The sequence below is a fragment of the Zootoca vivipara genome, chromosome 9, assembly GCF_963506605.1.
Source record: "Zootoca vivipara chromosome 9, rZooViv1.1, whole genome shotgun sequence".
NCBI classification, from domain to species: domain Eukaryota; kingdom Metazoa; phylum Chordata; class Lepidosauria; order Squamata; family Lacertidae; genus Zootoca; species Zootoca vivipara.
The window spans coordinates 58700362-58727964 of record NC_083284.1 but is presented as its reverse complement, the minus strand read 5'-3'; the positions used below and the strand labels follow the sequence as shown (position 1 = coordinate 58727964).

The window sequence follows — 27603 nt, the reverse complement described above, 5'->3', positions numbered from 1 at the left end:
ACAATTTGCTTTTTAAAAAAAATCAGTCCTTTTGGAAGAGAAGATTTGAGCAGATTATTAAAGAGGCTGAAGTCTTGAAAGATCACTCTGCAGACTGGAACCAAGTTTAGAAAAAGAAACAAGGTAGGGTATTCAAATTCCCAAGGCTGAAATATCTAGAAAATAAGAACTGAAACCCACTTCTACTTTTTAGAAGCCCTGTTCTTGTTTATAATTGTAATGGCTAGCCCTAAAATTCGGTACTTCTAAGTTTTTACTCAGACAGAATCTGTGTGCTGTATTCTAAGCTGATCATCTATTGCCCATGAAACCTCTGGTTTACCCCGTCTGCATAATCTGATACTGTATATTAATTTAAGCATTTTGACCTTCAAAGTTCATTGAAATAAAAGCCTTTCTGCAGAACAGCCCCTCTGCTACCATAATAATAGCTGTGGAAAAGGCATGTGAGCATCTTAACTGCTGCCTAGAGCAGTTTAGTCCCTATGCAGATGAATACTGAATGCCCAAGGCTTTTGTTTTTTACCATTAGAGGAATGCAAGTTTCAGATTTTGAAAGAATTACGGTAAAAATTGAGTTACAAAAGGCCATCTTCAAAGCCACGGACGAGAATGCTTGACTGTAGAAGAAAGCGAGGGCTCTTTTGTCTTGATCAGCTTTTTGGATGCAGAAGGGCTAAGCGTGTCATAAGTTCCACCCCAATTATAATAATAATGGTTAGTTGAAATTTGGGATCGGTTTCCTTGTGGGTTGAAGTATGGCACCATTACCGGAGGCAGGACGATTTCGACAGGTTTCAAGACCATCACACTATCGTCAAGCTTTGGTTTCCTGATGTTTCGATGCTTTTCAAACATCTTTTGCATGGAAGCTGCAGTAAGAGAATTCTTGGACATCATCGGCAGAGAAGAGTTCAAGACGGGTTGGACTGTTTTCTTCAGGGGAACGGAACTATTTGTCTGGTTCACAGATTTTTGAGAGGCACTGGAAGCTATATTAGATACATTAGATATATTAGATACAGAAGTATCTGACTCAATCATGCCCGGTTTCATTTCTCGATCCAGGAACTCCTGAATTTTGGACTTTATCACTGCCTCTTTAGTAGGTGTCTTGGGCTGGGTTACTTTCGGTTTCTTTTTCTTTTTCTCTTCTCTCTTAGCTGGCTTTGCTAAGTTAATCCCTTCCAACAACCCTTTTGCTGCAGCACGAGCTAAAACATCTTTCACAGACACCGTCTCCGATGGATCCCTCTATAAAGTTAAAAGGGAGACATTATCAGCAAAACCAAATCACAGCTTCAAAGAAGAGCAGCCGGTGTCATCCACTGTACGTAGAAATATAGGAAAATGACATCCTTAGTTCTGTGAAAACAATTCACGTTAGCATTTGTTGTGCATTTCAGAGGAAGTAGCTGCTGTTCTAAGTGTCTACTGTTACCACCATTCTGCAGACCTCATTGTCCTTATTATCATATAGGGCAGGAGTAGCTAATCTTTGACTCTCCAGTTGTTGCTGGAACTACAGTTCTCAACTTCCCCAACTACTGGCTATGCTGGTTGGAATTAACGGGAGTTGGAGGCCAACATCCCCTGGAAAACCAGAGCAGGGACTCCCTACCTGAGTGATTCTACCCTCGTTTTCCAGCTCAGCTTACAGTAGTAACCTCAAGTTACAAACACCTCAGGTTACAAACGCTTCAGGTTACAAACTCCGCTAACCTGAAAGAGTTACCTTGAGTTGAGAACTGCCCCAGGATGAGAACGGAAATTGTGTGCTGGCAGCACAGTGGCAGCAAGAGGCCCCATTAGCGAAAGCATGCCTCTAGTTAAGAACAGTTTCAGCTTAAGAACGGACCTCCGGAACGAATTAAGTTCGTAGCTAGAGGTGCCACTGTACTATAGTAACAGTAAAGAAAAATAACCTTCCTAGCATCATATTAGGTAAAAGGTGAAGGACCCCTGGACAATTAAGTCCAGTCAAAGGCAACTGGGGTTGCGGCGCTCATTTCACTTTGAGGCCATAGACAGCTTTCCGGGTCATGTGGCCAGCATGACTAAACCGCTTTCTGGTGCAACGGAACACCGTGACAGAAGCCAGAGTGCACGGAAACACCATTTACCTTCCCACCACAGCAGTACCTATTTATCTACTCACACTGGTGTGATTTCAAACTGCTGGGACAGAGCAACAGGAGCTCACCCTGTTGCGCGGATTCAAATTGGCCATCTTCTGATCCGCAAGCCCGAGAGGCTTGGTGGTTTACACCACAACGCCACCCGCTCCCCTTAAGCATCATATTATCAGATGGCAAACAATATGATTAAGATAGCTTTGAAACAGATGGAGATCTTTTGATCTCACCACCATGGAATTGTTTGATCTTGGACGACTCACCACTACCTGCCTTCAGTTTAAGAATACTTTTAGTTCTCAAGACACTACGAGATAGTTTTTAGACTAAATAATGTGAATAAGCAGGCACTCCCAGTGGTCCTGAAGGCTGCAGAGGAAGTTCTGCTGCAGAGCGTGAGGCCTGCTTATGGAAGGCGGCCTCAGGGCAGCCACTGACATTCTGCCGCTGTCCCTATGCTCTGCGGGGTGGTAGAAAGGGGAAAGGAAGGGTGAAAAGAAGGCTGCACTACAAGAAGAAAGGTTAATCTAACCTGCCATTTAAGCAGATCAGTGGGACGGTATGTTGGGGCAGGTGGGGGGTGGACACAGACTGCATACTACTGAACCGGGCAAAATAAACGAGAGCACATTTCTTGGAGACTCAACATAACGGCCAATAAATTTACAAAATGCAGTCAAGGGAGATTATGTATATCAACTGGGAAATGTGCACAATGCCTTCTTTGTGGACAGAATACTTGCACAATGGTTGGCTGTTACACCTGCTAAATGTTAAATCTACACTACCTTTCATCTATATCCAAAAATTCACTAGCAAAGAAAAATCAAAATATCAAAACACTTCATTTTATTGGTGTCTATATTACTATTTACTTTTTTTACTAGTACTTACCTCTCGGGATAGAACAGCTATAAAGCAGCTATTAGAAATATCTGATTGCTCCAGTCGGAAAAAGTTTGCTGCAGACAAGCTTATTTCTGATTTGCAACACAATGGAAGAACAGGCGGACAAAGCCTAGAGTAGATATTAACACAAAGTATTGAATCACCACCATGTGCCCTTAAGTAAAATGCAATTTTAGTCAACTGTGGCCCCCCTGTAGTTTTTTAAAAAAACCAAAAGCTAAGAGCTGACATTAAAGGTTTTTCTGAAGTATATTAAACACAATGGTTTCATTTAAATGGCCAACAACTATTCCCAATTGTGCTGATTTTTTTAAAAAAATATTTTTATTTCTTAGTTTTCTTATTTCTTAGTTTCCAAAAAATACGTGCATTGTCTCTTTTTTTCAAATTGCGTTTTCTACAGATCAGTTTCATTTGTTGTGAGACATTAGAGTTGCATACAGTGTTAGGTTAGCAAGAAAGGGGGGAGAGAAGGGAGGGAGTGGGGTGGGTGAGAATGCTTCTATTCTTCTACAGTGGTACCTTGGTTTTGGAACGTAATCCATTCCAGAAGACTGTTCGAGTTCTGAAATGTTCAAAAACCGAAAACTCAATAGCTGACAGTTAGGCCTCAGGATCTTGCACTCAGCAGAAGCTGCATGGTATATTCGACTTCCGAGGCGTATTTGAAAACCGAAGCATTTACTTCCAGGTTTACAGCGTTCGAAAACCGAAATATCCGTTCAAAAACCGAAATGTTCGAAAACCGAGGTACTGTTGCACTTAGTGTATGTGTGGGGTTCTGTGTCAGTGTCACTTGTGTTGGTTCTCTTCCTACTAGTTTGTTTGTATTTCCTTGGTGGTGAGAGAGGTTGGGGGTGGCCTAGGGTGTGGTTGGTTGGCTGTAGTGAGATTTGGTTTTGTGTCTGAGCAGGGTGGGTGGGTGGGTGTTTGGATCAGGTTAGCCAGATTGAGTTGTATGCTGTCGGCGGGTTCTTCTTGTTGTCTTGTTGGGCTGTGTATGTGATAAAGGGGAACCATACCGGGGTGAAGGCGTCTTCTTCTATTTGTCCCCATATCAGTTTCAGTTTGTTTGTTTGTTTGTTTTTCTAATAAGGCTGTTTCCCGTACTATTTGATACCATTGGTCCATGCTTACTCCTGACAGGTCTCTCCAGTGTCTGGCTATGATGCTTCTGGCTGCTGAGAGTAGGGGGGTTGTGAGCTCTTTCTTTTGTGAGTGAGCATTATTATCTTGGAAGATTTTTAGTAGGGCCAGTTCTGGGGTGACTTCTAATACTTGCTTAGTTATTTTGCATATTTTGATTATGATTGATGTCCAGAAGAGTTTTTCACTTCACATGCTTAGCTTTAGGGCAGAGCTTTCAAAACCTTTCAGACTGGTGACATACTTTTTAGACATGCATCATTTCATGACACAGTAATTCAGTTTTACTAGCAAACCAGAGGTTAAACTTAACCCCTTTGCAGCCCCGGGAGGGTCACCAAATCACATTAGGTAAAGCAGCAGCCTAGGCAGAATTCCTTTAACACTCTGGGCATCAGTCATTTTGTCCATTTTTTTCAGTTGTCACAATGTGTAAACTGCCCTAAAAAAAAAGTACTTGGGATTTTCCTGAAGAACAGCAATTCTGTTGTTTCTGGTGCAAGAGAAGCATTCATGACCAGATGGTGCAATAGCAATTTTGGGGACCAACCCAATATAAAAGTGATAGAATCCTTTTCTCCATATGCCACAACTGTACAATCAAGGGCTTGGTTCACACATACAATAAACTAAATCTTGAAATAAACTCAAACTTCTGAGCAACTCAAACTACACAAAAGTTTCTTCCATACTCCTCCCCTTCTCGAACCCAAGTAGCAATGCATGAACAATGGTATCAATGGTATCAATGCATGGCTGGATGGGCTCTCATCCTGTTTTTTCTTTTAACATCTACATACTAAAGCAGACATGCAAAAACTGACACATGCAGATCGTCATCCTGACAGAAAGACACATCAATTTCATGAGTAGAAGGATTGGGTTTTGTTTTGTTTTTTTATTCACCAGCTACTAATTTCATTGAATTAGCTACAATAGGTATAGCAGCTGGACAGGATTCTATGCTCAAGCTCTTGAGTACTCTCTACAGTTCTGAAACAGAATGATTGGGATGGGGGCTATATGGCACTGTAAGCCCTCCATCAGCAGAAGGATTAATTCACAACCAATAAAAGCCTGCTCTTTACTTGTAAGGCTGGGCCTTGGGTCCTTCTGCTCCAGATGCCAGGGCTTTGTTCACCACAACTTCATTTTCTTCTGGGTAAACTGAACAGGTGCAGTAGACAATAGCTTGCACTCTGCTAACTAAGAATTCAAATAACGAGAAAATCCAACTGTTAATAATTTCCAGTTTAAACACACTTTAAATATTAAACACGTCACTAATTGATGTTAAAAACATTAAAGTTGATCCAATCTGTATAGATGTATTGAACATTACCATCTTATAACCAAAGCAACCAGGAATTCACATTTTGTCAAGAGTAAATCATATGTTTCATTAAAAGCCCACCCCAGCTAGGGACCCACATGCTAATCCCCTTTCTTCTACGTAATCTAAAACCTTTTCACATTCCCTACAACCATATTGTGCCTCTGACATGCCCTACCATCCATTTCCAGCTAGGATTATAAGTTTATAGCTGTGCCTTTAATAGCAACTTGATTTACAGACATCAGCAAGTAATATTTATCTCACTTCCTACTGATGTCTGTCTAGCACCCTCTGATGGATTTCTACTGACATGCAAGTACCTTTTCATTCAGACAGACTTATGGGCCACACTTTGATCCAATGCTTTTGCCACTCCATTTTTAATAAGTTTTAATTTGCAATTGTTTTATTGATGAGTTCCATCTTTTTATCTGCTCTGATCCTGTTTCCCATAAAGACCATTTAGTCCAAATAATTTGCAAGTTAGCTGGCTTGGGAACTAAATCTTAAAACCTCACTTTAAAATAAAAATGAACACTGACTTTCTCACAATTTTAGAAACATTATTCAGCAGAGAAAGGAATTTTCGTCTATTAAATGATTTTCAAGGGAGGGCATTTATTATCCCGTCCAGAAGGCAGGGGCAAGTGATGATTAGCTCATAAGGCTTTCCTAGAGTGGACTGGAAAAATCAGGGATTCTAGTTCCAAAAGGAACATACAACAGCTTAAAAGAACCAATAAAGACTGCTAGGCTAGGCCTGTTTAGCACACTGCAGACTCCTCCTTTCCTGGAATAGGAACAGCTTTCCTTCCATCGCAACTGCATGGGAAAAGATATCCCAAAGGATAACAAATGCCCCTAAAGAAGGCCATTGAGATTCCCTAAAACAACAAGGTGACTGTTCCCATTGCAACACTATGTTTTCAGATGCCCATCACTATTTGTAACATTTTTTGCTCCAGGAACAATTTTCTCTTCCAATAGTTGTCCTCTCAGTACTTTTATTTCTCTGAATACTCAGGGGTTGTCTGTACACAATATTTTACTCTAATTCTTACCAGTTAACGACAAACTTACACTGCATTGCATGTGACAATTCTTTCAGCTGCTGTTGAGCAAGGGAGTTGAGTTTATCTTCTGCTACAGAGCCCTGAGAGAGATCTCTAAGTAATTCTGCATCTGAAGAGAATACAATGAGTATGTTCAAACAAAAACCAGTCACTGGCCATGTCCTCATGAAACACTAAACCACGACAATGTGCACTGCCCTCAAAATAGAACTCTCCCCTCTCCTCCTTTCCACATGACCACAACAAAGACTTGGGAAATGTTTATTTCAGCTCTATTAAACCAGTTTGCTGCATCATCAGGACTCGGAATGATGGTTAACACAACTATGATTGGTTTCAACAAGCCAGTTTCAAGCCACTTTGAAACTGGTCACATTTTTCTGCACCATTTATTACATCTCAGCAACTTCCACCCAGATGTATTACAAAGTTTTTCTTCTGGTCTAGGATTATGCAGGCAAAAGGGGGAGAAATTAGCAACTTTTCTGAGGACAGATGGGAAGTAAGAGAAGGACTGAGACCAGCTGACCAGACTGCCAACCCCTAATTCTATATCACTCTTGCTGGCTGATTTAAAACCAGATGAACCAACAAAAAACAGTATGTGTCAAGTAGTGCAGCAATGCATCACAAAACACTGTGCTTGAGTTGCAGGTAGAGATAATGGAAATTGTTTGTTTGTTTAGTCGTTTAGTCGTGTCCGACTCTTCGTGACCCTATGGACCAGAGCACGCCAGGCACTCCTGTCTTGCACTGCCTCCCGCAGTTTGGTCAAACTCATGTTCGTAGCTTCGAGAACATTGTTCGTAGCTTCGAGAACATTCGAGAAATTGTTTAGGATTCCACTAATGATGGTTCTCTATAATGAGCATAAAACCATCAACACCAATAATGCCAAGCCAGGCAGGAATGCAGATCAAACATTTCATTTTAAGGCAATCTAAGAGAAGTATTTCAAAAAGTTACCTTCATGTTCTTTTAAAATGAATTCTATTGGATTGCTAACCCCCAGGCCTGAACACCGAGGTAGTAGTAAAATAACTTTAACTTTCTGCAGCTTATCAGTTGGTTCAATGTTTGCAAAATCTTCACGTAGTAGCACAATATCTGAAGGGGAGGGGAGAAGAACCAAATAAGTCTGCAAGCTAGTGTTCTAAAACAAATGGCTCAATTTTGAATTTATTAATCATTTATTAGTGTATATACCCTTCCAAGACAAATGGCTTCTAAGTGGTATGAATAATGCTAACACATGCTTACTTTTACACTCCATCTGTGCAAATAAGTCCCTCAGTTCCGCTTCCTTTGCCAAAGACTTCACTCCACATACAAACACTTTGGAAGTCATCTGATTTGTCAGTACTGACATATGAGCCACAGTGAGCCATGAACCCACGTGTGCTATTAAGATGTCATCATCCATATTCAGCAAGGCTTTCGCCGAATGGACAGCAAGACTCCTGGATTTATCCTAAGAATTAAGCAGAGATGCCCAATTAACAAAAGGGTGATTGACAAATTATTTAAGCGGCAAAGCTTGTTTATTTCTGCAGGACCAGCACCCAAGTAAAAAAGTATTTCAGGAAAATTGAATTTGCCATTTCAAATGTGCAGTCGTTACTAAGTTTCTGCTTGCAATCTAAACCAACTGCTTCACATATGGGTCCAGCCATGTAATTACATACAGCCCCCTAGTATGGAAAGTGTGGCATGCAGTTTGGGAAAGTTTCCCAACAGAAGGGGCTTCAAACATAACATTTGCTAAATTCCACACGTGTGTTCCAAGTGATCATCCATGTAGTTGCTTCCATATGATAATCACACCGATGTTTGCAAGACATGTGCCAATACAGAGGCAGGCTGGTGATTTCCAGTGCTCCCTGCCTTAATGGGTACAGCTCCCACATTAGCGGAGGTCGTTTGCAGAGAAAAACAAGGATGATTTTGAGGGTAATTGTCCTTGCAAGCTCCCCCCAGGGCCCAGGGGGAGTGAACTTCACCCACAGATTGTCTTAATACCTGGGCTCTTGCTCTAGCATGGAATCCGGGAGGCAGGAAGAAGCTGGGTGCCAAAGCACTTCACCTATCGGTAATCCCCAGACGCAGCCATTAAGATGCAGAGGGTCTTCTGTTTATTAGGATGAAATTGGCTCTAATTTACAGACGTGTGCAGGGTGGATGGGACAAGATTATAAATTGCCAAGTGAATCAGCTACTGAGTCGCAATGTTTCGAATTGGAAAGATTTCCTTCGTAGAAAAATACAGTATGTGAGGGGGGAGGGAAGCCTTTACCCTTTCTTTATAGACACAATGTTTGCTACATGAATGATTAGGCAAACCACCCCCCCCCCCGAATGCCAACAAACTAATAAAAAGCAAGAGGAGAAAAGGAGAGTGATATTATATTTATGGATTAATATGAAAAAAGGACTGTGTGAGAACATCGAAATGGTTTAAAGCACCGAACTTCCACTTATTGCAATTTGGACTATGGGCTTTGAAGATCGGCCGTAGTTCTGGCGGGACACCAGATTGTTAGTGATTTAAGGGTTGGAGGAGGAGGAGAAACTGGGAAATCGCCTGGAGCTATGGCAGGGGCCCCAGATTACTCCTTATCTATACACAAGCAAACAAAGATGGTGAGTGACACAACCGAAATTACATAGGAACAGGTAAAGGTAAAGGGACCCCTGACCATTAGGTCCAGTCGTGACCAACTCTGGGGTTGCGCGCTCATCTCGCATTATTGGCCGAGGGAGCCGGCGTATAGCTTCCAGGTCATGTGGCCAGCATGACAAAGCCACTTCTGGCGAACCAGAGCAGTGCACGGAAACGCCGTTTGCCTTCCCGCTGTAGCGGTTCCTATTTATCTACTTGCATTTTGACGTGCTTTCGAACTGCTAGGTTGGCAGGAATAGGAACAGAGGAAGAGCAAAAAAGCGAAAGTAGAGATGCGGCGTACGACATGATCAGAACAGGAAGAATGAAGAAATAAATGGAAAAATAAACTTCTCACACAGGGAATTTACAGAATATAGAACTCCTGCAGAAATAAAATTTATTAAATGTGTTAATACAAATGGAAGTCAAGAACTCTGTAGCTGTTGATAAGAGACTAAGATTAGGACTGAATGTAATTGGATTAATCAAGTTTTCAGAAGCAGGAAGAAATAAGAACTTTGCACCCCGAAACCCAGCACATGGGAAGTCACACAAATTGTATCATTGGCTTTATAATTGATATATATTTGGATATGAATTGTAATTTGACATTGATAAAATGTGGCTGTTATTGGACTTTAGTAACTGAGAAATAATAAAAATTATTTAACAAAAAATCAAAGGCAGGCTGGTTATTTAATATGATTGAAGAGGGGACCACCTACTGTGTTAATGGCCCAAGTCAGACTTGAACCACAGCTTCCCAGATTGTAACTCTCCTAGTCTCCTAGTCACCTCAGTCCCTACATTTGACATTGAACAAAGAAAACTGTAGCAAGTCCAGAGTAAAGCTGCCCCCAAAGAAGCTCAAGTTTCAAGGACGTCATAGCTAGTCCTTCTACTCCATCATTCAAGGTTATCACATTTAGTTCGTAACCTGAGGGCCTTTCAGAATTAAAAGACTTACTTACAATTAAGTAAGTGCTTAACTTGCCTTAAGGAACATCCAGTGTCAGTTGCATGACATCCCTAGAACCCATATCAGGAGAAAGGGGCTTAGTAGGCTTGATGTTCAGACATGAGGAACAATGGGCTAAAAGAAATTTCAAGGAGTGTGTGCATGAGTGCCTATAAATCACCTTGCAAGAAAAGTGGTACTCCCGTGGTAGGCTGTAATGAAAAGCACAATCTCCAAAGACTGAAAAGAGACGGTGTCATAGGACAAAGGAGAGGCAAGAACAGAAGTTGTGTAATCATAATAGCACGCAAATACAAGACAACAGAAAACAATGGTTGTGAACTGAAGTTAAGCAAATCAAAGCTAGCAATGAACTACTTGAGACTGTAGAGAGAGATAGTTCCAGGCCCAGAATTTAATGTAATTCAAGCTAATGATATTACTGCAAAGTTTCACAAACAGTTTTTTTCAGTTTGGAGCTTCTTGCTAAACAGTTTGGTGACTATTGACAAGCAAGTCTTCCGAGTCAACTGTAAAAACTGCACTACAGCTGTGGTCAAATTAGTGATGTTCTTTGTGGAAGAAGATAAGCATTCTAACAAACACACGCAACACATCAAAACAGATTTTGCAGAAGTTTGTAAGCACAGCCACAGCACCACTTTATTTAAATTGCTCTTTTCTTTTAACAAGACATTGAAAAGAAATAGAAACATGCAACACAGAAAGACTATGAAGCATGAAGTTAGGACATATATTTCAGTTTCATGTTAACATACCTGCAATAAGAGCTTGTAATCAGAAAACAGTTGCAGAGTAAGAAGCTTTTCTTTAAGAGTGGAAGGGAAGATGAGTACGTCTTCACAGTGCTTATCCAGGCAATATGAATAGCCACCAAAACTGGAGACCGATTCCACTCTAGTGAATCCCTCCTTGTGTAAAGTGCTATGAACATCTTCAAGGCTGTTGCAGAAACACAATTGTTTAACGTAAGTGCTTAATGTAAAAGTAAGAAATCACTTTGTCTTTTGTACTTGCATCTGAAACACTACAGATAAGTCTGCATTATTTAATTTGTTGTTGCTCACTACCCTACTACAAATTGTTACACATTTCCTGTACGTACAAGCTTCTTCCCCTGGGACTTGCAAATACAAAGTTCTTAAAATGCTGAATATGCACCCCACAGAAATAATTCTCCGTGGTTCTACCTGTACCAGGTTCAACAAAGTCTGAAGTTACACTTCTGTTCCTTTTCCCGAACAACTTTCTCAGATTCCTTACTGGAAAGATCTGCTGTTCCTCAGAGGAACATGCCACTGCTGAGTATAAAGATCCACATAGCCTAGTTCAGCTCTAATCCCTACAAGGTTACACACTCAACTTGGGGTTGCTCCCAAAATAGTGGTGCTGAATGTACAGTAGCAGGTAAATATCGAGAAGCTGAATTAGACGGCTAGACTTTTGGGGTCACTTCCAAATGACCTTTTTACCAAGTAGGCATCCTCATCACTTTACATGAAGTTTGTAGAGAAGTAGAACAACACTGGCTTTCTATTAACTATTCTGTGTTCCTTATAGTAAAAACTCAAATTCTGGGGGGAAGTGGGTTTGTTGTGCAAGGGTGCCAAATCAATTTTAGTTGTGCAGCCTGAATTTGCCAGTATGTGATTTAATGCCACCTAAGAAGAGACAGTCTGAAAGGGCCTTGGGAGAGCATTCATTGTTTTTGGTATCTAACAAAAATGTGTACACTCGTTTGGCAAAGCTTGGATCTCCCGTTTCTGTTTGCTGCTCGTGTCTAAATAAGACTGATTTTAATGTGTCACACAGGAATGCAAGGAAACAATTGCACTGTTGGGCATCCAGATGTAGAAATATGGTTAGAAAGTCTCTGGGTGAAGGCTGGAGCTGGCATGTGTAAGTTGCGGTTGTCCACGTTGCTGCTGCTGTAAGCAAGGGAACCAGTAGATTCAATGTAAAGGGTGCAATGGCATACACAACAGTGTGTTTTGGTAGTTAAAATAGGCAGGTACAGACTACCAACAAAAGAACATTCCACCCACATTCACCACTAAGTTTAGAGTACTAGGACAATGTTATGGAGCTTTCAAGAAAACCATTTAATTTTCTTGCCACCAACACATTTTCTCATGGAGAATATGCTTATATTATCTACTAGCTGACCCGGCCACGCGTTGCTGTGGTTCTTTCCTGTGATCCCCCCCCCCGTCCCGATCCATGACGTATCCTGCCCCTCCTCCCTCCACCCCGGCTCATCCCTGTGTTTCGGTACGATACCCTTTCCTCTGTTGTCCCTGGGGAGTGTTGGCCCCTCCCCCATGTATCTCCATACCTTGGCCCCCATCCTTGGAGAAGGAACTGTTAGGTTCTGGGTTCTATTTCCCAGCATGCACTTTTGTCTGAGCCCTCTGTTGTCCCTGGGGAGTGTTGGCCCCTACCTCCGGTATCTTCCTACATTGGCCCCCACCCTAACCCTAACCCTATCTCCATTCGGGATAGTATTTAAAGGGCTGTAGAGCTGAGGACTAGTCTGTAAAATGGAGCATAGGTCTAGTCTTTAGGCTGTAGAGGCGAGGCCTTGGCTTGGGCTAGTATTTAAATGTGACCCGAGGCCTCCGCCCTGTATCTCCTTGGCCCTGGCCTGACTCTGTGGGTTGTCTAGTAATGGCCGCCTTGGTGGTTTCTGTTGCTTGGTTGATGACATCATTATTTGGTTTGTGGGTGTGGTGTAGATTTCACAGGAAGGGAGGGGGTGTAGGAGGAGGAGCTGAGGGAATAACACCACTTGATGGCGCTGTTTGACTTGGTGGAAAACCAGGTATATATCTGCCCAGGTGTGAGATTTGAGGGATTTTCTTTTCCAACAACACTCAGGGAGTGGCCTGGATCGTTGTGTCAAAATTTCAGGACGATCAGTCAAGCGGTTACGGAGAAAAGTTCAGCCGACACTTTCAAGATTTTTACATTTACATATATATATAGATGAGCATGTGATATAATTATGGAAGAAGCAAATATTTAAAAAAATACATGCTACACTAGCAAGCTTTCAACCTCACCTTATTTTAAGTGAATTGACCCACACATACAAGGGTAGCATGGAAGCCCTTTGTTCTTGTTTCCTTATCGTTTCTGGCAGAATGTGTTCTAGAGAAAGAGCATCGTGTTTGATTCGACATCTTGCTAATGCAGCGGCCAGTTTTGTCTTAAAGCTATAGATTAAAAGAAGGATATTGATAAATCTTGTGACAAGCTTAATTCATGATTATTTATTATTGCAAAATCATGTTTCCTTGCAACAATCAATACTGGTATTGAAATACATAAGAGAAAATTATGGCCAACTCCCCTGTCCCCAAAGCATTTACAGCTAGAGAAATCATCAGAACAGATTGAAGTTGTGCTATAATGAACTGATCTGCTCCACATGTTTACTAAGCCAGAGGTGGGGAACGTAGCCCTCCAGATCTTGTTTATCTATTATTCCCAACAACACTGACTATGCCACTGGGGCTTGAAGACCAACATCTGGAGAGCCAGTTTCTCACCACTCTTCCCTCTATTCCATAGTTCAGCAAGCCAGGACCTGGATCAGATGTTCAGAGCATGATTAGTTTCATCCTGTATCAGTTGTCCCCACCAACACCCCATGACATCTCCTCTGCAAATACTCCTTTTGCTTTGCTCAACAATGGGTAAGTTGTCAATCAAGTCCCCAGCTCTCTTACAACTGGCCAGTGGCAGATGCTCTTCCCTCCAGAGATCATTAGACACATCTCTGTGCAAAGCCTTTCCCCATTCCTAGACACTCACCAGGAAGATTTGCTAGCCCTCTTTGTTGACCCTTTGCTCCCAATCCTCTTGAACAAAAGTTCATATGGTAAGCAAGCAGAAGAAGTGTTAGTAATTACTTTGGTCCGTTGAACAAGAAAGGGGGTGGGTGGCTTGCTGAAGAAATGGGAATTGGTAGCTTTTAGATCCAGCTGTATGATTGCATCTATGGATATAGTTTGCCAAGCTAAAAATGCTGTTTTTCTAAACGTCCAGTGGGCTGAAGGAGGGTGATACATGCTTCTTGATAATAACACACTCAGTAATTTAAACCACTTAGTTTGAGTTTTTTTAATTCCTAGTTCAGTATGGTAAAAACTGCCCATGGTCCCTTTAATAGCCCATCTATGTCCCAGTCACCCCAAAGCCTCATCTAGGCTAGGGAAAAACAGCTTGTCTGAAGCAGGTGGGAAGGGAAAGTAGCCTGTTGCCAGGCAAAATGAAAAGGAAGGGAAAGTGCCAGTGAGAATCTCAGCATATGAGCCGTGTTGAGTCATTCTTCCCCTGCAGCTCTGTATCTAGGCTAGCAGCAACAAAAGAAACCAGGATACGAAACCTGCATGCTGTGACAAGCCAGAGTTCATTCAAGCCAAGATTCACAACCCAATGTCAAGCCGTGATTTTTGATCCCAGATTGTTGGTTCCAAATGAAAATAGGTTTTCCAAAGATAACTTAGTGGTGGCCACCCCTTTGTTCATTTCCTCGACTGAACAGAGTGTTATCCTCATCACAGGTCAAGGCTGGTAAGGATCACAGATGCAAGCAAACCAGAGACAAGTTAAACATTAGAGCAGCTCTGCTGGATCACATCAAGAGACCTATATTGTATGCATATAGTCTCAAAAGTGCCCAGTCAGCTACCTCCTAGAAGACTACAAGGACATAAGTGCAATGGCACTTGCCCACTTGTAATGTCCCCATCCTCCATGAATTTGTCCAATCCCCTTTTAAAGCTGTCCACAATAGCTGTCATAGTTGGATTCCATGGTTTAGATATGTCCTGAATGAAGTTCATTTTTTCTGTCCCATACTTCCCACCATTCAGCTTTTATGGATGACCCCCTAGCTCTAGTATTATGAGAGATAAAACCTCTGTCCACTTTGTTCACATAAGACAGGGGTCAGCAAACTTTTTCAGCAGGGGGCCGGTCCACTGTCCCTCAGACCATGTGGGGGGCCGGGCTACATTTTGAAAAAAAATTATGAATGAATTCCTATGCCCCACAAATAACCCAGAGATGCATTTTAAATATAAGGACACATTCTACTCATGTAAAAACACCAGGCAGGACCCACAAATAAGCCAGAGATGCATTTTAAATAAAATAACAGATTCTACTCATGTAAAAACATGCTGATTCCCGGACCGTCCGCGGGCCGGATTTAGAAGGTGATTGGGCCGCATCCGGCCCCCGGGCCTTAGTTTGGGGACCCCTGACATAAGACATAATTTTATGCAGCTCTACCATATCCTCACCCTTACTCAATTTTTTTCCTGAATTTAAAAGCCCCAGAGCTATAACTGAGCCTCTCTCTCTTTGCAGCTTTTCATGTCCCTGCTCCCAGCAGTCTTCTGAATCTCCTGAAAAGGCTAGCAGGGAAAGGCTGGAAACAATTAGTAGCAACACCAAGGAAGTCTATCCTCCGTATTCTTGTGGAAGCATTTTTTTCTTCTATATAGAATTGAGTAGGTGTTGACTTACTTTCACAAGAGAATATGAGATTGAAAGAAACACAGTTCAGAACAGAATTAATATCCCATGGAGGGAGCAGCACCAGTTGGAGGCGGGGTCCCTTTGCTCTCCTCCCTTCCAAACGTTGAAGGGAGAGGTGGGGGCACAGGGAATTTGGTGTTGCACAGGAACCTAAGGTCCAGATTGGTGGATTGGCTCAACTACACAGCGCTGAATTTCCCACCCCTTGCCCCCCACCCCTCTGGTAAGCGCCAGCAACACAATGCGTTTGGAAGTCAAGGAATCAGCAGCACCCTACCTCTGCACCAGCCACTACTGTGGAGTAGCATTATATTATTCTAATCAACCTGAAATCAATCAGTGTAACTGACTGTGAAGCCCGACATGAGACTTCACATCCGAAAATTGTTCAGTACTTGCTATCAAATGAGAATCCGCCTACTTTCTTGTACATATACCTGCAAAGATACTGCTCAACTTCCTGGACTTCTGCTATTTGTTCTTCATCATCAATGTTATCGCGAGCTTCAAATTTCCAATCTTGGAGATCATACAGCATCACAACAACTAGACTGGTCAATTGATCTGACTGCAAAAAGAGAGAATCCCCATGTGGCAAGATAGGAAAGCAACAAAAAAGAATACCTGTCACAGTGGCCGGAGTGGACTACTTCAGAGTAACGACGCTACGCAGCTCTGCATTTTATTCTTTTATTGGTGCTGCGTATTTACAGTGCTGAAGTCATTGCTATTTACACGGAGTGATGTGGTCAGTCGGTTTCAGAACCTCCTAATGGCTTTTGGCGCGTCTTTCTCCAACACAAAAGCTTTGGCAGACCCATCCTCTTTCCCCTCCTCTTTCTGCGTAATTCCGGAGTTGGGGGGATGGGTCTCCCCCCCTTATTCGCCCCTTCCTGTCCCACCTGGGACCCTGGCTCCTCTACCTTGCCTGAGCCTCGGACACGACTTCCTGCTTCCCCACTGGAATCGGAACTCTCTCTGCTTTCCCCTGTGCTCGGGGATTGGCTTGAACTCAGGAGGGGAGGGACTTCGCGATATCCCCTGTCCCTCACATCCACCCCCCTCCCAAGCTCTCCTTCACCCCTCCCCAGGTCCCCCCCAGGTGTCGGTGACGACTGGAAGCCTAAGAACTCAGTGCTTTCCGAGCCCGTTGGTGTGAACACCTCCCCCCAGTCCTGCAAGCCCCCCCCTTCCGCCTGGGAGGATGGGAATCCCAAAAAGTCCGTGGCGTCAGAGCTGGTGGGGGTAAAAATGTTCTGCCAATCTGCTCCTTCCTCTGACTGGGTGGATCTCGGTGACACCCATACCTCATCCTCTGGTTCCTCAAACTCCGCTTCCCAGCGCCATGGTGAACTGCTCTCCCGTGCTTCTTCCCCCTCCCCCTCCCTTTCCATGTGCCAGGGCTTGGGTCTATGGGGGAAGAGGGCGTGAAATTCTTCTACCAGGAATTCCTCCTGTATCTGAGTGGCTGGGACCCATTCATTCTGGGACGGTGGAGCATCCTCCCATGCCATGAGGTACTCCAGTCCCCCCACCCCCCACCTTGAATCCAGGATGGCCGTGGCCTCATTGAGTTGCTCCCTGCCTTCCCTCTCCCCCCCTCCCTCAGGGGTTTGTTCGCTGTCTCGGAGCCTGCTGCTTTCCCTGTACGGCGACAGCAGCGATCTATGAAACACTGGGTGCACCCTCATGTCCTCTGGCAGTGCCAGCCTGTATGCCACCGGGTTGACCTGTTGCGTGACCGTGAAGGGGCCCAACCTTCTGGGCGCCAGCTTTTTGCATCGCCCTCTGATGGGAAGGCCCTCCGAGGACAACCAAACTTTGTCCCCCACCCTAATGACCTCCCCCGGTCGCCTGTGGCGATCTGCCCCCTTCTTGTACGCTTCCTTGGCTCTCTCCAAGTGTTCTCTGAGCTGCTGGTGCACCGTCTCCAGTTCCTCTGCCCAATCCTCAGCCTGTGGGCCCTCCTCCTCCTCCTCCCCCTCCCTCTCTGGGAAAGATCTGAGGTCACGCCCGTAATTGGCCTTAAAGGGCGACACCCCTGTGGAGACGTGCACCGCATTGTTGTAGGCAAATTCTGCCAGTGGCAGGCGATCCACCCAGTCCGTTTGCCGCTGGCTGACGTAGCATCTCAGGTACTGCTGCAGAATGGCGTTGACCCTCTCCGCCTGTCCATTGGTCTGCGGGTGTCTAGCCGTCGACAAGCTGACCTCCACCTGCAGGAGGTTCATGAGCCGCCGCCAGAACCTGGAAACAAATTGGCGGCCACGATCCGAAATAACCCTTAAAGGTAATCCATGCAGTCTGAATACGTGATCCACAAACAGTTTGGCTGTCTCTTCTGCAGAGACCGCCCTGGCACACGGTATAAAGTGGCACATTTTGGACATGAGGTCCACCACCACCAACACTGCGGTCTTGCCCCTGGAAGAAGGCAGGTCTGTGATGAAGTCCATGGACACCACTTCCCACGGCCTGTGTGGCGTGGCTAAGGGCTCCAGCAATCCCGGTGGCGCTGCTCTGACCACCTTTGCCCGCTGGCAGGTGTCGCAGCCCCGTACATAGTCTCGAACATCTTCCCGCACCCCTGGCCACCAGAAGTGTCTCATGACTAGGTGAGTGGTTTTGTCCCTCCCAAAATGACCCGCCGTTGGGTTGTCGTGCATCTGCTTGAGGACCGTACGTCTAAGCTGGGTGGTGGGCAGGTACAGTGCACCCTTGTAGAAAAGCAGCCCCCTGCGTTCTGCAAAGTCTTTTGCCTGCTCCCCCCCCCCTCTCAGTTCTCTGAAGATGCGGTTGGCAAATTCATCCGCTGCCGTCAGTGCTGTGAGTTCTGCCTCGCTCACCACTGCTGCTCCGCAGGACCAAGCTGACGGGGGGAAAATGTGCCTGGGTGCCGGTGGCGCCTCCTCCTCCATGTACTCTGGCTTGCGGGAGAGGGCATCCGCCCTGACATTCTGCTCTCCCGGGATGTAGTGTATGGAGAAGTTGAAGTTCGAGAAGAACTCTGCCCACCGTATCTGCCGCTGGTTGAGCACCCTGGCAGTTCTCCAGAACTCCAGGTTCTTGTGGTCTGTGCACACCTGGATGGGGTGCTTGGCGCCCACCAGGAAGTGTCTCCAGTGTTGGAACGCAGCGTGGATCGCAAGAAGTTCCCGATCAAACACCGTGTAGTTTCGCTCTGGCTGGGTCAACTTCCTGGAGAAGAAGGCACAGGGTCTCCACTCTCTGTTGGCGTCCAGTTGCAACAAGATGGCGCCCACAGCTTTATCAGAAGCATCTGTCTCCACGCGTAGGGGCGCGTCCTGAACCACGTGGAACAGGTTCTGGTCTGAGGCGAACACCCTCTTGAGGCTTTCGAACGCTGCTTGCGCCTCTGGTGTCCACCTGAACTTCTGCTTGCCTCTCAGGCAGTCAGTGATGGGAGCCGTAACGCGAGAGAAGTTCTTGATGAACTTCCTGTAGAAGTTGGCGAAGCCTAGTAGGCGTTGGGCATCTTTGCGCGTCCTGGGGCTGTGCCAGTCCAGGATGGCCTGCACCTTGTCCTTGTCCATCGCCAGCCCCTTGTCTGACAGCTTGTAGCCCAGGAAGTCCACCTCCTTGGTGTGAAACTTGCACTTCTCCAGCTTCACATACAGGTGGTTCTCCTTCAGGCGCTGCAACACCTCCCTGACATCTTTCACATGCTGCACTGGGTCATCGGAATAGATAAGGATGTCATCCAGGAAGACCAAGCATTTCCTGAAGAGGAGGGACCCCAGGACGTGGTGCATGAAGGCCTGGAAGCATGCTGAGCCCCCTTGCAACCCGAAGGGCATCACCAGATATTCAAAAGAGCCCAGAGGCGTGAACATCGTGGTTTTCCATTCATCGCCTTCCCGGATCCTGATCAAGTTGTACGACCCCCTCAGGTCTAGCTTGGTGAAAATCTTGCCCCTGCGTGCCGCTGTCAGGAGATCATCCACTCTGGGCATGGGGAAAGCCACTGGCTCTGTCACTGAATTCAGCCGTCTAAAATCCACCACAAGACGGCGCTGTTGCGTGTCTTTCTTGTCCACCCAGAAGACCGGGCTGCCCCCTGCTGCCTTGCTTTCTCTGATGAACCCCCGCTTGAGGTTCTTGTCGATGAAAGCGCGCAGATCCTCCAGTTCCTGGTCTGACATGGCGTACAGCTTGGCTGGGGGTATAGTTGCCCCCGGCACCAGGTTGATCTGGCAGTCAAAAGGCCTGTGTGGGGGTAGGTGGTCGGACTCCGCTTCGCTGAAGACCTCCTGCAAGTCCCAGTACGGCTTGGGTATCGCCTCACCCCCTTTGACGTGCATGGTGGCCACCGTGGCTATCGGAGGCCCCTCCCCTGGTTGGTGCTGCATGCAATGTTCCAGGCAAAAGTCCGATCCAAAAGTGATGCATCTCTGGTGCCAACTGATGGAGGGGTCATGGCGCGCCAGCCAGCTCATGCCCAAGACGATGGGGGGGTCTGAGATGGTTGTGACGTTGAATGCCAGTGTCTCTGAGTGCCTTCCCACCGTCATTCTCATGGGGGGGGGGTTGATGAGTGATGGCCCCTCCCAGCAGCTCTCTGCCGTCAATGGTTGCCACGTGCAGGGGAAAATCCAGCTGCAGAAGCTGGATCTGGTGCTCTTCTGCAAAGTTTCTCGAGAAGAAGTTGGCTGAGGCACCACTGTCAATTAGGGCGAGGACCGTCAGGGGATAGCCATTTGGGAGCGTGAGCGTCACTTCTAGAACCACTCCTGCTCTGGGAGGGGTGGGCTGGCTCTGCTCCTCTCTGTGCGGGTGGGTGGGCTGGGGCTGTTGTCTGCGGACTGTGCCTGGCTGCTGCCCCTTGTCTCCTGCAGCCAGGCTTTCCCGTTTCCCTGCTGTGGTGCTGCGTCAGTGGGGGAGGGCACAACCGTTCCCGCCTTTCCTTGCCACTCCCTCCGATGTGGGCAGTCTCTGACGAGATGCTGGGGGGAGTTGCAGAGAAAGCAATTCCCACCCCTTCCCTCCTTGCGTCTTGGCGCCGCTGGGGTTTGAAAAGCCCGCGCGCGCGCGCTATCAATCTGCATGGGTTCCTGGTCCTGACTGGCCCCAGGCGTGGCTTGAAAGGGTTGTTGGGGGAGTGGCTTCTCCTGCGACCGTGGGAACCAAGCCCGCTTTGCGCGCGTTGCTTGCTTGTCGCTCCACCGGGATTCCTGTCTCACCCCCACCGCCAGAGCCGCTTTGCTCAGCTGATCCATATTACTGGGCTTTGGACCTCTCGAGAGCTCATCCTTCACCTCCTCATGCAACCCCAAGTAGAACGCCGCTTGCATTGGGGGTGACTCCAGTTCCCACCCCAATCTGTGCACCAGCATGGTGAATTTCGCCCAATACGCGCGAACTGTCATATTTCCTTGGCGTAAATTATGAAGTTCCTCCTTAGTCTGGTCCATATGACTATCGGACGAATACATCGTTTTCAAACCTTCTAGAAATAGTTTGACATTCTTCATGCAAGGATTCTTTGTTGCGATTAACGGTCTTAGCCACTCCCTGGCTGCCCCGGTAAGGTGCTCCACAATAAACGCTACCCTGTGCTCATCATCAGGGAACTCATCGTGGTGCAGCTCAAGAGCATACACAATCTCAGTCTCAAAGCCCTGATATTCCCTCGGGTCTCCATTGAACTTGCTTACTAGCGTCCCGGCTCTCCTTCCTGGCAGCACTTGGACTTGGGGTGCCCCTCCCGCCTTGTTTTTCTCTGCATCCAGCTTGTTTTGGAGGTCTACCGCCACCGCCCTTAACTCCTGCTCTCTTTCCTGTAGCGCTCTCACCTGTTCCGCAAGTTGTAGCCGGTCGTCCTGGACCTTCTTAGTCTCTTCTTTAGCTGCCTTCAATTCCCCCTGCGCCTGCAGCGACAGCTGCTGCAGTTCTTGCTGGGCTTGCTCCGCGATCTGCCGCCATCTCTCCGCCTCTGACACGCTCATCCCGGCAACTCCAAAGTAGCCCAAAAATGATTAGGAGGTTGCTGTCACAGTGGCCGGAGTGGACTACTTCAGAGTAACGACGCTACGCAGCTCTGCATTTTATTCTTTTATTGGTGCTGCGTATTTACAGTGCTGAAGTCATTGCTATTTACACGGAGTGATGTGGTCAGTCGGTTTCAGAACCTCCTAATGGCTTTTGGCGCGTCTTTCTCCAACACAAAAGCTTTGGCAGACCCATCCTCTTTCCCCTCCTCTTTCTGCGTAATTCCGGAGTTGGGGGGATGGGTCTCCCCCCCTTATTCGCCCCTTCCTGTCCCACCTGGGACCCTGGCTCCTCTACCTTGCCTGAGCCTCGGACACGACTTCCTGCTTCCCCACTGGAATCGGAACTCTCTCTGCTTTCCCCTGTGCTCGGGGATTGGCTTGAACTCAGGAGGGGAGGGACTTCGCGATATCCCCTGTCCCTCACAATACCCAAACGCTAAATCTGCAGCACAACCCTCCAAACAGAGAGAAGAGGTTCCTACATATTATAGTTACATGGGTGGCGCTGTGGTCTAAAACACTGAGCCTCTTGGGCTTGCCGATCGGAAGGTCGGCAGTTTGAATTCACACGACAGGGTGAGCTCCTGTTGCTTTGTCCCAGCTCCTGCCAACCTAGCAGTTCGAAAGCAACCAGTGCGAGAAGATATAGGTACAGTACCACTGCAGTGGGAAGGTAAACAGCATTTCCGTGCGCTCTGGCTTCCGTCATGGTGTCCTGTTGCGCCAGAAGCGGTTTAGTCATGCTGATCACATGACCCAGACAAACGCCAGCTCCCTCAGCCTGAAGCGAAATGAGCTCCGCACCCCATAGTCACCTTTGACTGGACTCAACCGTCCAGGGTCCATTCGTTGTTGTTGTTGTTTAGGCGTTTAGGCGTGTCTGACTCTTCGTGACCCCATGAACCATTACCTTTACCTTTTTACATATTATAGTGCAAAAAACAACTGTTCAGATGGGGACTAATAAAAAAATGGGGACTAATAAAATTTTGAAATACAGTACTTCTAATTGTTAAAATAAGGCTCTCTTCAGTTTTAGAACCACTAATTCCCAGTAGGCCATGATTTTTTAAGACAATAGTGAAATTCATTTGTATATTTATAATATATACACACACACACACACACACACACACAAACACACACAGTGAAGCCAGCAGTCCGGTAATCGCAGCATGCAGTTTACAATCCCAAGGGACATGTGGAGCAGCTATGATCTTCAGATCTCTTGAATCAATCAACTGCAATGCTAGCTTTCCAATAGCAAAACAAACCTGAGTGTGGGGTATCATTTTGTTTACTCAAAATAAATTGCTGTGCGCTTTCCTCATTTTTATCGGCTTTTTCCTGCCCACCACTACAACACATTTCCAATTTTTCTAGAGCTACGTCAAAAGTGTGAACTGGTAGCATTTTATTTGCTTGAAATAACTATGTGTTGTTTCTTTTTTCATGTTGTATAGCTCTACACTTGCCATATGTCAGGAAAGTTCCTGACATGTCCTGGTTTTCAGGTATAAAAATGATGTCAAGGGGGAATTTTGCCGAATTGACAAAATGTCAGGGAAAACCTGGGTGTATGGCAACATGAAGGGAAAAACAGCAGAAACAGCTCCAAAAGCTTGCTTTCCCCCCAAAAGCTCAAGAATTTGGGTTTGTTCCCAAAAATAGCCCAACAACTTTGCGGGTGTCAGGAATTTTACTTTCTGAAATATGGCAACCCTATATAGCTCAGGGAAAACCTAATCATCAGAGATCAAATTGGCAGGCTTCTGCCATATATGTTTATGAATACATATGTGTCACAGACATGTTGCGTGTTTGTGTGTGTACATACATAGAGAGGATTTTGAAACTCAAGAATAAGACATGCAAGTCCATTTTTCTTTGAACACAAGCCAGTCCTTAAAGCTTTATACTCATCTGCACACAAAGAACATGTATTATTTCCTTTTTAAATTAGTTACTCATCTAGTGATGTGTAAACTGAGTGCATTAGTAAGTTATTAGCACCAAGGTAATTTAAGCAAACAAGGTACATCAAACACAAAACAAAATATTTACTCACTATTGACTGCGTTGGATAAATGCCACTGTCTATCAATACAGTTTCAAGAACATCTTGATCTACAGACGAAAAAGATGGTAGAAGTGATCTTCAAATTATTACAGCATTTGCTTTTTAAAAAACGTGTAGCTATCAGTAACATTTAAACATTTCTAAGGTGAATTCTGAAAATAAGTGTGAATAAAATTTAGTATTCCATGAGTATAAATCATGTGTTTAATGTCACAAGATGTACAAGACCATAAGTGGCAATATTTGCACATTTCGCTAAACAATGTGCCACTCAGAGCTCGTCCCACCAAAACTATGGAAACTGTCTATGGTTCCACAGAAAGAATGGCAAGCCATTTTCCAACTTTACTCATAGGTTGATTTAGTTACACTAGCAGGAGGTGGTCACTTCTCTAGCTGCAGTTTTTCCCCTTGGGCTCAGGGAGCAGCCCCCTCTCAGTTGCTGTCTCTGGCCATGCTGCTGTACCTGAGAAACACCATGGTTTAGTGCAAAGTGCATAAGCCATAAATCTAGAACTAGATTTCTCCCCTACCCCTTCCTCCTCCTGCAAAGAAAGGCTTTTGTCTTTAGTTAGCCATGTATTCCCATAGGAATCTTCATTTACACCAGCTATGGTCAGTTTCAAAATGAGCCAACTTCATAGCCCATGCTTCAATGTAATTTATAGTACCTGCCTTTAAAAAAATACACACAAACTTTTATCCCCATAATGAAATACAATCTACTGACTGAAGTGGACGTGTAAGGGAGAGAGAGAAAATCCTCTCTAATTGTGTACACAGGTTCTTAAAAGTCAAGAACTGCAAAACACAAGCAGGAGTGCACACAAATGTTGTTGGAACGCATTCATTATTAATAGCACGGTACATAACATCTTGTTCAAAAGGAAACTTGTGTCCATGGAAAGGTAAAGGGAAACACACAAGGCAGCTCCCCCCACCCCTGCTGTTTAACAACTGGATACCTGGCCTTGTTCCCATCCATGGTACTTTTCATGGACTATTGTTGTCTTGTTGATTGTTATAGTTTCAAGAACACAGAAGCACAGCACTTACTAAGTTTAATTTTTAGATTCATGGAAGTATTTGTGATTACACTTTGCATAGGATTTTCCTGTGTTTAAGCACCACATTATATTCAATTTCAACTAGGAATGTGGCTTATCCATGCGGGGCAGAAATAATTTCTCCTTCCTGCATGAGCGATAAAAGCTGGTGTCACCATGTTTTAGGTTGTTGCCATGGGCGCCAATAGCTTTCCCTCCACTTCTGCATACCAATTCAGACATGCTTATCTCAGTTCAGCAAGTTGGCATGGTAACCTCCCTCACCCTCTTTAATTTCCTATTGGCATCTCAATGTCTGAATACTGTGCACTTTCCACCACAGCTTGCTCCTCTTAAAGATAAAAAGAACTGACCTTTGAGGGAAAGAAATATATTTTGGTGACTGCCTATATATGCCTGTTTATTAGCTAAATGTCACTTTTGTCAGACACTTGGTGTGTGTCTGTGTGTGCTCTTGTTTCATAAATGCATGCAGAAAACCAGAAAGTTCTCCAATCAATGGATCTACTAGGGCTGGTTCATAATAAATTAAGTTATGCAAAGCATACACCAGTTTTCTTAAGAAGCATAACCATGGACTTTTGAAAGACTTTTTTAAAAGTCTTTTTAAAACCATGTATGCCAGACTTACAAATAACCACCCCCTCACCCTAGATCACCCAGTGGTTACATCCAAGTAAAAACCTAAATAGCGTATCACCTTAGCTGTATGTTTTGTCAGCTGAGCATTGCTCAGGCTAAATATACTGCTCCAGAAAGCCAGAGCCAAACATGCACACACCCTATCTCTCCCCCCCCCCTTTTCTACTTAAAGCTATTAGCCCTCTAAGGAAGGAAAGGAATAGAGACACAAGACACATGCAACGTGAAGTAGTTGATTCTCCCCTAGAAAGCAGTGGTCTCTCCACAACAGGCTGTCCTTCATACCTTGGAAACATATATGACCTGCTTTTTTTTCTTTTTAAGCCTTGGGCAGAAAGGCAGAGAAAAATCTGCCAAACATGCAGTCATAGTTGTTACAAACTGATCACTGCCACATCTTCTTGATTCAAATAAACTCATTCAAGCCCTAAAGATTCAAGATTTGCAAAAAAGAAATGAAACACCATTGTGTGTTTGAAAGAGACACAGAAATGAGGCTCTACTCTCTATGCCAGGCATCCCCAAACTGCGGCCCTCCAGATGTTTTGGCCTACAACTCCCATGATCCCTAGCTAAGAGGACCAGTGGTCAGGGATGATGGGAATTGTAGTCCAAAACATCTGGAGGGCCGAAGTTTGGGGATGCCTGCATGCTAACTAGATTAGCCACAAATTACATAGTTCTAAACACAAAGGTGAATTTTGTACATATTTTAGTTTAATGGCTGGGGTGGAAAGTAGAAAAATGAGGACAGGCTTTCTACTTACATTTTAGAGCATTAAAAGCCAGTTCATAGGACAAACGCTGGAATTGTTCATCTTTGAAATCAGGAAGAGAAGGTAGTGGCCCATGTCCATATTTTACCAATATTTTATCTTGAGGCTTTTCATTATGAATGCCCTGAAAGATGTTGGCAGCGTTTAGGTAAATGGAGTCCTGATAGCCATTTTTCTCAAACAGGCTTGTTGAGCTTTTTTCAGAAATTACTACTTCATTTGAAAAATTCATCTCATGGAGACTCGAAGTGTCACTTGCAATATTAACATTTGAAGGCCCCAGGCTACTTCTCAGAACCGGCATTGTTTTGGTATTGATGTATCAGTATATAGAAGGGTAGCAAGTCAGACTCCGAAGATTCCTGTGGAAATATAGGTTGTATATCAATTGCAACAAATCAGTTGGCAAGCATTTTGTTGATATTTGTTTTGTTTTCTTCTTTGAAAATATAATCATCAAATCATTTTGTCTAGGTGGCTAACACAGTAGATATCACTAGCAGAAACAAGTATAACAACAACAACAACAACAACAACAACAACAACAACAACAAAGCGATAAGACATCAAACATTCAACAACAACAACAACAAAGCGATAAGACATCAAACATTAAAAACTTCCCTAAACAGGACTGCCTTCAGATGTCTTCTAAAAAAGTCAGATAATTGTTTATTTCCTTGACATCTGATGGGAGGGAGTTCCACAGGGCAGGTGCCACTACTGAGAAGTGTGGTGCACCCTCCGCCACTGCAGGGAGTTACGGTGGGACCCTCCGCCACTGCAGGGAGGTATGGCAGCACCCTCTGACCCTGCAGGGAGGCCCAGCAAGGCCCACCACCACCCCAGATACATATTGGGATATATCAAGATATCATGATATTTAGCTGGTGATATATTGTGATGTTGAAAACTAGATATCACCTAGTTCTACATACTGTATATTTTCTAGGAAAATCCCTATTCTGATCCTCCAATACCAAGTCCTAGACCTAGATCCTCAAACTGAAACAACCAAAGATACAATGCACCTGCAGGGAGATGGGACACAGGCCAGAAGTTAATCACAGAATTCCCCAACCCGCAGATTAGGGATGGATTGGGTTGAATTTAAGCTGCACACAAGAACAAAATGAGGAGAATGGGAGAACACACCTTGCTCTGCTCCACAGGTTTTCAAGTACATACGGTACTTTGCTGGAAGAAAACGCGTGAACCTCCATTCGGAGGTTCTGAC

The 27603-nt window shown here is 44.9% G+C and overlaps 1 protein-coding gene across 2 annotated transcripts; it reads right to left on the bottom strand.

The window, feature by feature from the left end:
* Positions 1 to 17: 17 nt before the first annotated feature.
* On the bottom strand, positions 18 to 27547 carry NSUN7 (NOP2/Sun RNA methyltransferase family member 7). Of its 2 annotated transcripts, XM_060278852.1 has the most exons (11): positions 26358 to 27547; positions 23870 to 23928; positions 16228 to 16358; positions 13303 to 13455; positions 10999 to 11182; positions 7860 to 8070; positions 7566 to 7706; positions 6607 to 6708; positions 5279 to 5396; positions 3030 to 3153; positions 18 to 1254 (listed from the first exon to the last, which is right to left on the bottom strand). In XM_060278852.1, exons 1-11 carry the CDS (start codon positions 26668 to 26670, stop codon positions 595 to 597), a joined length of 2196 nt encoding a protein of 731 aa, XP_060134835.1. In that variant the 5' UTR covers positions 26671 to 27547; the 3' UTR covers positions 18 to 594. The 2 variants fall into 2 exon arrangements, with proteins under 2 accessions (XP_060134835.1, XP_060134836.1); XM_060278853.1 differs by lacking the exons at positions 23870 to 23928; positions 26358 to 27547 and adding an exon at positions 22231 to 23863 and having other exon boundaries at positions 16228 to 16414.
* Positions 27548 to 27603: the final 56 nt, after the last annotated feature.

Bases quoted from the DNA above. Each gene is read 5' to 3' on its own strand.
- NSUN7 (XM_060278852.1), bottom strand. From the start codon at position 26,670: ATGCCGGTTCTGAGAAGTAGCCTGGGGCCTTCAAATGTTAATATTGCA. The intron at 7,707-7,859 runs GTAAGCATGTGT...CCTCCCCTTCAG, and splicing joins TGCACAGATGGAGTGTAAAA to ATATTGTGCTACTACGTGAA. The intron at 5,397-6,606 runs GTAAGTTTGTCG...TTGAATTCTTAG, and splicing joins ATTGTCACATGCAATGCAGT to TTAGCAGAGTGCAAGCTATT.